Source organism: Trachemys scripta, chromosome 16 (assembly GCF_013100865.1).
Source record: "Trachemys scripta elegans isolate TJP31775 chromosome 16, CAS_Tse_1.0, whole genome shotgun sequence".
Lineage (NCBI taxonomy): Eukaryota > Metazoa > Chordata > Testudines > Emydidae > Trachemys > Trachemys scripta.
In genome coordinates this window covers 9,662,885-9,670,572 of record NC_048313.1, presented here as the reverse complement: position 1 = coordinate 9,670,572, position 7,688 = coordinate 9,662,885, and the positions used below count along the sequence as shown (strand labels likewise).

At 65.0% G+C, this 7,688-nt stretch overlaps 1 protein-coding gene across 2 annotated transcripts; it reads left to right on the top strand.

Annotated features, from left to right (window-relative positions):
* Positions 1–1,064: 1,064 nt before the first annotated feature.
* Positions 1,065–7,688, top strand: LOC117889209 (mothers against decapentaplegic homolog 6-like). 2 transcript variants are annotated; one of them, XM_034793104.1, is made up of 4 exons: positions 1,065–1,257; positions 4,027–4,442; positions 5,093–5,212; positions 6,863–7,688. In XM_034793104.1, exons 2-4 carry the CDS (start codon positions 4,043–4,045, stop codon positions 7,396–7,398), a joined length of 1,056 nt encoding a protein of 351 aa, XP_034648995.1. In that variant the 5' UTR covers positions 1,065–1,257; positions 4,027–4,042; the 3' UTR covers positions 7,399–7,688. The 2 variants fall into 2 exon arrangements, with proteins under 2 accessions (XP_034648995.1, XP_034648996.1); XM_034793105.1 differs by lacking the exon at positions 1,065–1,257 and adding an exon at positions 2,288–2,339.

Sequence of the window (7,688 nt, the reverse complement as noted above, 5' to 3'; positions counted from 1 at the left end):
GCCGGCAGAGGTGGTATGGGGGTAGTGGCAGGGTGGGCCGACAGGCGTGGGGCCGGCAGAGGTGGTATGGGCGTAGCAGCGGGGCCGGCGGGGTGGGCCGACGGGCGTGGGGCCGGCAGAGGTGGTATGGGGGTAGTGGCGGGGCGGGCCGACAGGCGTGGGCCTGGCTTCTCAGGCCGGTAGCCTCGGTGCCTTTGTGTGGCTGTGCGGGAGCCCAGACGGTGGGATTGGAGGCCTGGAGCCTGTCTCACCCCAGTGCTCTGCCAGGGCCCTGCTCCCCCAAACCACGGGGAACCCAGGGGTGTGACAGCAAAACCGGATGACCCAGAGGAGACACCAAGATGGCCCCACGCCACAGAGCCCCTCGGTGCCCCACAGAGCCCCCTGCCCAGCACTGCCGAGTCTGCCTGCCCCACAACACAGAGCCTCCCCCACTGGGCAGGGCAGACTCCGGCTTGAGGGGAAATGGGGGGAGCCGACCCCAAGGCAGCATGTGACCCCCCATCCTGCTGGCCCCTCTGGCCAATTAATGCCGTGAATCAAACCAAAGATGGGGGTCTTCGTGTGAAAGGGGGAGGGGTGCTGTGAGCCCCGGGGTGAGCTGGTTGTGGTGAGGGTCCTGGTACCTGCCCAGCTCCCGGCCCTTTGCCGCACTTTGCCGCCATCCGTCTGCTGTCTCTGGGGGCAGGGGCTGCTCCGGGCACCGCGTTTCGGGCCTTGTTCCCCTCTCAGAGCTCGCCCCTGCCCAGGGCTAGGCCCCTCTGGGGCTCCCCCTCAGCCCACACCCCCCGATCTGGGGATCTGCCCCCCTGGGGTTCCCCTCAGCCCATGCTCTCCCCGGTCTGGGGCTCTGCCCACCTGGGGCTCCTCCTCACCCCACACTCCCCCCTGCCCGGGGTCTGCCCCCCAGGTCTGCCTCAGCCCCCATCCCCCCTGTCCAGGTTCTGGCCCCCCGGGTCCCCCTCAAACCCCCCTGCCTGGGGCTCTGCCCCCCAGGCTCCCCCTCCCCCCAGCCCGGGGTTCCCCATTGCATTGTTTTCACTGAGCTCAGCTTCCCTCCGTGTAGCCCAGCCAAGGCGTCTGGGCAGCCGCTAATCAATTGATTCCCCCGGCTGGGAGGGCCGTGGGAGGGGAGCCGCCTGCAGGAAAAAGCCCTGGCCGCTGAGTGCGCCAGGCAGAAGTGTGCCAGCCGCCCGGAGAGCAGGGCCCCTCCACTGAGACCCAGCGCCAGGCACCGCACCCGCCTGCTGCCCCACAGTGAGTGAGCCGCCCGCCCCACGGGCACCATCCCCTCCCCGCTTGGCCTCTTCCTGTGACACCCCAGCTCTGCCAACGGCCCCCAGCTGCCTTGCCTGGCACCTGGCGTATGCGTGTCACTGTGTGCACGCGTGTTTGTGAGCATGTGCTCTGTGTGCGTGTCAGTGACACTGTGCTGTGTGCAACTGCATGTTCACATATGTCAGGGCGTGTGCATGCGCCAGGCGGTACATGTGTTAGGGTGTGTGTGCGTGTGTGTGTGTGTGCACGCTGGGAGGCATGTGTGTCAGGATGCATGTGTGTGTGCCAGGCACTACGTGTGTCAGGGAATGTGTGTGTCAGTGTGTGTGTGTGTGCCAGGCACGGTACGTGTGTCAGGAGGTGTGTGTGCCAGGCACTATGTGTGTCAGGGAATGTGTGTGTCAGGATGTGTGTGTGTGTGTGTGTGCGCGCACCAGGTGCGGTACGTGTGTTAGGACATGTGTGTGTGTACCAGGCACTACGTGTGTCAGGCACTACGTGTGTCAGGACATGTGTGTGTGTGTGTACCAGGCACTACGTGTGTCAGACAGTATGTGTGTGCGTGTGTGCGCCAGGCACTACGTGTGTCAGGGCATGTGTGTGTCAGTGTGTGTGTGTGTGTGTGTGTGTGCCAGGCACGGTACGTGTGTCAGGACGTGTGTGTGCCAGGCATTATGTGTGTCAGGGAATGTGTGTGTCAGGATGTGTGTGTGTGTGTGTGTGTGCGCACGCGCACCAGGTGCGCTACGTGTGTTAGGACATGTGTGTGTGTACCAGGCACTATGTGTGTCAGGGCATGTGTGTGTCAGGATGTGTGTGTGTGTGTGTGTGTGTACGCGCCAGGCACTACGTGTGTCAGGCACTATGTGTGTGTGTCAGTGGCTGTGTCTCTTGGGGTGTCTGGGTGGGAGGCAGCCCAGCCCAGGCCCTTGTCCCTCCTCCCTGCCCCGTCTTTGGCTCCATTTCTCTCCTCCGCCCCCTCCCAGCCCCCCTCCCCCCCCGGCCATAAATGCAGCTCATCACAGGCTGGGTCCCTCAGATCCCCACCTGGGGAACGGGAGGTATGTGGGGAAGGGGGGGCAGGTCTGGGGGCTGGTGAGTGGGTACCTGTGTGTCCCTGCCTGAGGGAGGGGTGCGTGTGCTGTGGGCATGGGGGGGTTTGCTCTCTCCCTGGGGGGTCAGCATGGGGACCAGGTCCCAGTCCTAGCCGGGGCGCCCTGCCCCTCGCAGGGCCTAGCTACACACTCCGAGTGCGGACGCAGCGCTAGCGGGTGGAGGTATCCCGTCAGGGAGGGGTGAGCTGGCTGGGCAGGAGGCCCCGTCACCCCAGGGGGACTGGCCCGTCCCTGCCCAGGGCTGCACCAGTCACTAGACCAGGGGAGCTGCCCTGGGCAGTGCTGGCTCTGGAGATGGCCAGCAACGCTCGGCATGGCCTAGGGGAGCCGCTGTGTGGGTGTCAGTGTGTGTGTGTGACAGTGAGTGGCAACGTGTGTGTGACTGTGTGTGTGACAGTGAGTGGCAGCATGTGTATGACTGTGTGTGCTGCATTGTGTATCTGCACAGGTGTCAGGGTATGTGTATGTGTCAGTGAGCGGCAGCATGTGTGTGATTGTGTGTGTGACGGGGAGCGGCAGCGTGTGTGTGACTGTGTGTGTGACAGGGAGCGGCAGTGTGTGTGTGACTGTGTGTGTGCTGCATTGTGTGTTTGTACAGGTGTCCATGTGTGTGTGACAGTGAGCGGCAACGTGTGCGTGACTGTGTGTGACTGAGCGGCGGCGTGTGTGTGACTGTGTGTGCTGCATTGTATGTCTGCACAGGTATCAGGGTATGTGTGTGTGTCAGTGAGCGGCAGCATGTGTGTGAATGTGTGTGTGACGGGGAGCGGCAGTGTGTGTGTGACTGTGTGTGCTGCATTGTGTGTCTGCACAGGTGTGTCTGTGACTGTGTGTGCTGCATTGTGTGTTTGTACCAGTGTCCGTGAGTGTGTGTGTGACAGTGAGCGACAATGTGTGTGTGACTGTGTGTGTGACAGTGAGCGGCAGCGTGTGTGTCTGTGTGTGTTGAATTGTGTGTCTGCACAGGTGTCAGGGTATGAGTGTGTGTGACGGGGAGCAGCAGCGTGTGTGTGCTGCATTGTGTGTCTGCACAGGTGTCAGTGACTGTGTGTGTGACAGGGAGCAGCAGATGAGTGGCAGTGTGTGGCAGTGAGTGTGTCAGGAGTGAAAACTGGCCTCTCCATTGAATTCTCGTTTTGACTCTCAGGGTCTCTGGGGACGTGGCTGCCCGGTGGGTGCTGCTGAGGGGTGATGGGTGCAGCCCCTCCGCTCCCTGCCAGGACCGGGTGCCCAGCTGCATCATCGGGGGGTTCGTTCCTGCCCCAGCAGTGGGCACCAGAGGTGCAGAATCCCTGGCTGGCCTCCGGTGCCACCGGCCACTGGCCAGCGCCCAGCATTGATCCTGCCCCTTCACTCAGGCCCCGGGTATTTGGATACAGACTCCCAGCCCAGGGGCCTGGGGGAGCTCTGGGGGAGACCTGCTCAGCGGAGCCCCAGCCAGCCTGGCCTAGAAGAGGCAGGCCTGGAGCAGGCCGGCTCCCCCTTGGGGACCCCGGTGTCCGGCTGGATCCCTGCTATACCTGATGGGGGTGGGTAATACCTGCTTACCCCAGGTGCGGCTGGGTGCCCTGGGCCTGGACAGGCAGGGACATGGGACTCTGGAGCGGCACGTGACCCCTCTCTCCCCCCGCAGGTGGGCCCAGCCCCCCATGTTCCGCTCGCGGCGGGCCAGCCTGGTGCGGCGGCTCTGGAGGCATCGCTGTGCCGGCCCCGGCCCCGAGGATGGGCACGGCGCCCTCAAACCCGCCGCTCACGCCCTCTTCAAGAAGCTGAAGGACGAGGAGCTGGAGCTGCTGGTGCAGGCGGTGGAGAGCCGGGGAGCCGGGCCGTCAGGCTGCGTCTGGGTGGCCCGGGCAGAGCCGCGTGGCACCAAGCAGGCCCTGCCCCCTCAGGTGCTGCTCTGCCGGCTCTACCGCTGGCCCGACCTCCGGCACCCCCATGAGCTCAAGCGCCTGAGCTGCTGCCAGAGCTTCGGGGTCTGGGGGGGCTGCGGCGAGGGTGCCACACTCTGCTGCAACCCCCACCACCTCAGCCGGCTCGCCATGCCCGGTGAGTGGGATGGGGGGGCCGGGCTGGGGGCCCACCCATGGCGCACCTCCCCCACTGCCAAGCAGCACCGCTCTCTATCTATCTATCTATCTATCTATCTATCTATCTATCTATCTATCCCCATCCACCCCCTCTATCTATCTATCTATCTATCTATCTATCTATCTATCTATCTATCTATCCCCATACACCCCCTCTATCTATCTATCCCCAGACACCCCCTCTATCTATCTATCTATCTATCTATCTATCTATCCCCATCCACCCCCACTATCTATCTATCCCCATTCACCTCCTCTATCTATCTATCGATCTATCTATCCCCATCCACCCCATCTATCTATCTATCTATCTATCTATCTATCTATCTATCTATCTATCCCCATCCACCCCCTCTATCTATCTATCTATCTATCTATCTATCTATCCCCAGCCACCCCCTCTATCTATCTATCTATCTATCTATCTATCTATCTATCCCCAGACACCCCCTCTGTCTGTCTATCCCCAGAACTTGGCCCCCCTTCCCCTGCTGGTTTTGGGGCTGTTTTGGGCCGGAAGGGGAGGGCTGGCATCGGAGTGGGGTGGGGAGGGGGCTGCCCCGGAGACAGCTGCTCACTGGTTTCCGCTCTTGTCTGGTTCCCTTTCAGAGACACCGCCACCCCCTTATTCGAAAATCTCCCCCTTCAGCTGCCCCTGGGCAGAGGTGTCGGAGCGCCCCAACTCCAGCCACCTGGAGTCTGGTTGCAACGCCCACGGAGACTGGCGAGGTACGGTGGGGACCGGGGCACAAGGGATGCCCATAGGGACTGGGGGGCACCCAGGGGATGTGACCCCCCAGACCCAGGCGGGGAGCGTCAGGGGACTCCGAATGACCAGCCCTGGGCTGGGTGGGGACCAGTGTTGCCAGGCTGCAGCTCTGGGTATCGGGGGGATCCTGCTGCCACCTTCCTCCCGCACGAGATTTTGGGGGCCCCACTGGGGAAGAAGGGCCCTTGGGTGGAGCCATCGAGAAGCCCCCCGCTCAGGAACCAGCAGCACCAGGTGTGGGTCAGGTGCTCCCCCTCCCCCGCTGAGCCATCCCAGCCCTTGGAGCCTGGAGAGCTGCCGACATGGGGCCCCTGGGGCCCGCTGGGCCCTCCCCTGCCAGCTCAGCCCTTTGCAGAGCAGGGGCCCGGCTGCGGGGCCCGGGGCTTCCCCTTCCGTAGGTCAGAAAGAGTTGGGGGGAGGGGCGGGGGGAGGTCTGCCCCCCCCCCCAGGGCTGCCAGAGCAGATCTGACCTTGCTGCTGCCCCCCATCTCCTCCGGGGCATCAGGGGAAGGGGTTGGGGGGGTGATAACCACCCCCCGTCCCCCGAGTCAGGCCCCCCCACCTGAGCCCGGGAGGAAAAGCTGCCCGGAGCAAAAGCTGCGCCTGTTATTTTTGGCCCGTCCGCGTTCCCCGCCGCAGGAAGTGCTGCCCACAGGGACACTCACAATGTGCCTTGACGCACAAGCCGCGCTCCGGCCTGGCTGCCGGCCACCGGCTCCTTCCCCACGCTCCACCCTCCCTCCCACGGCTCCAGGGCCTTGGGACCGGCGCCCTCGGCCAGGCCCGCCCCCCACTTGCCGCGCCACGGCGGGCGGTCCCCTGGGACGGTGGCTGGGGCCGTCCTGGGCCTACGTGCCGGCTCACAGCACCCCACCGTGACTCACGCCCCGGGGATTGTCCGGCTCCGCGATGGAGTCAGACGCCCTGCTCCAGCCCAGCTGCCCCACAATACCCTGGGGGGGCTGAGTCTGGGGAGCTGGGAGGTCCGTCTGCTTGGGGCCAGCGGGGTCAGGCAGCCAGAACCCCAGGAGGGCCAGCAGAGATGGGGCCTGAAACTGACCCTTGCAGAGCCCAGGCCCCGTTGCCCACCCGCCCCCCACTGCTGGCCGGGCCCAATTTCAAGCTGGAGCATTCAGGCCGGCCTGCCGCCAGCCCCCAGCCACTTGAAAGAGACGCAGGGGCCTCCTCCGGTGCTGGGGCTAAACTGGTTCTGTGTGACTGTATCCAGAGCCCCGCAGCTCACTCATGGCCAGTGCCAGGCAAGGGGTCCCTGCATAACCAGCCCCCGTGCCGCACCCCAGAGCCAGCTGCCTCTCAGCACCAGGCAAGGGGTCCCTGTTTAACTAGCCCTCATGTCCCCCTGCCCCAACGGCCAGTGCTGGGGGAGGGGTCCCCGTATAAACACCCCTGCGTCCCACCCCAGAAGGGCTGCATCCCAGCACCGGGCGAGGGGTCTCTGTATAACCTGCCCCCACCCCCCACCCCAGAGGGGCTGCATCCCAGAGCCGGGGAGGGTCCCTGGGTGGTCTATTCATTCTGTGGGGGCTCAGTGGGGGGGCCTGGGGGCTGCTCTGTGCGTGGGCTCAGAGGTTCCCTTCTCGCTCCTGCAGACCCCGGCCTGGCATGGAGCACCACCAGGGACGGCTGCTGGTGCAAACTGGCCTATTGGGAGCACCGGACACGGGTGGGCCGTCTCTACGCCGTGCACGAAACCTCCGTCAACATCTTCTGCGAGCTGCCGCAGGGGAGCGGCTTCTCCTTGGGCCAGCTGCAGGCCGAGAGGCGCAGCGCGGCCGTACGCCGGGCCCGAAGCAAGATTGGCCGTGGGCTGCTGCTGAGCCGGGAGCGGGACGGGGTGTGGACCTACAACCGCAGCGAGCACCCCATCTTCGTCAGCTCTCCCACGCTGGGGCCCCCCAGCGCCCGCGGCCCGCCCGTGCACAAGGTGCTGCCCGGTTACTCCCTGCAGGTCTTTGACTATGAGCGTGCGGGTGGCCAGTCCGGCTGGCGGAGGCCGGGCGATGGGCCCTGCGACCCCAACAGCATCCGCATTAGCTTCGCCAAGGGCTGGGGCCCCTGCTACTCGCGGCAGTTCATCACCGCCTGCCCCTGCTGGCTGGAGATCCTGCTCACCAAGCCCCGCTGAGCCGGGGCCCAGCCCAGCCCAGCCGCTCCCGCTGCGGCCACGGGCCCTGCCAGCCGACTGGAGTGGGGGAGCGTCCTCGGGCCCCCACCGCTGAGGCCTGGCCCAGCAGCCTCTGCCCCTCTGCCTAGAAACCCTATTGCAGCCTCCTTCCGCCCGACCCAATCATGGGCCTCTGGGCCTCTCCAGCCATCCCCAGCCCGGGCGCTACGGCCCTGGTCAGCCCCTGTCTGCCCCACTCCCGCTGGCCTGCCCCCCAGCTTCCTCCTCCACACCTCTTCCCCTTATCTCCA

What these genes read in the sequence shown, in the direction of transcription:
- LOC117889209 (XM_034793104.1), top strand. Translation starts at nt 4,043, where the DNA reads ATGTTCCGCTCGCGGCGGGCCAGCCTGGTGCGGCGGCTCTGGAGGCAT. An exon ending in CAGCCGGCTCGCCATGCCCG is followed by an intron (nt 4,443 to 5,092) that starts GTGAGTGGGATG and finishes GTTCCCTTTCAG; the next exon opens with AGACACCGCCACCCCCTTAT. An exon ending in CGCCCACGGAGACTGGCGAG is followed by an intron (nt 5,213 to 6,862) that starts GTACGGTGGGGA and finishes TCGCTCCTGCAG; the next exon opens with ACCCCGGCCTGGCATGGAGC.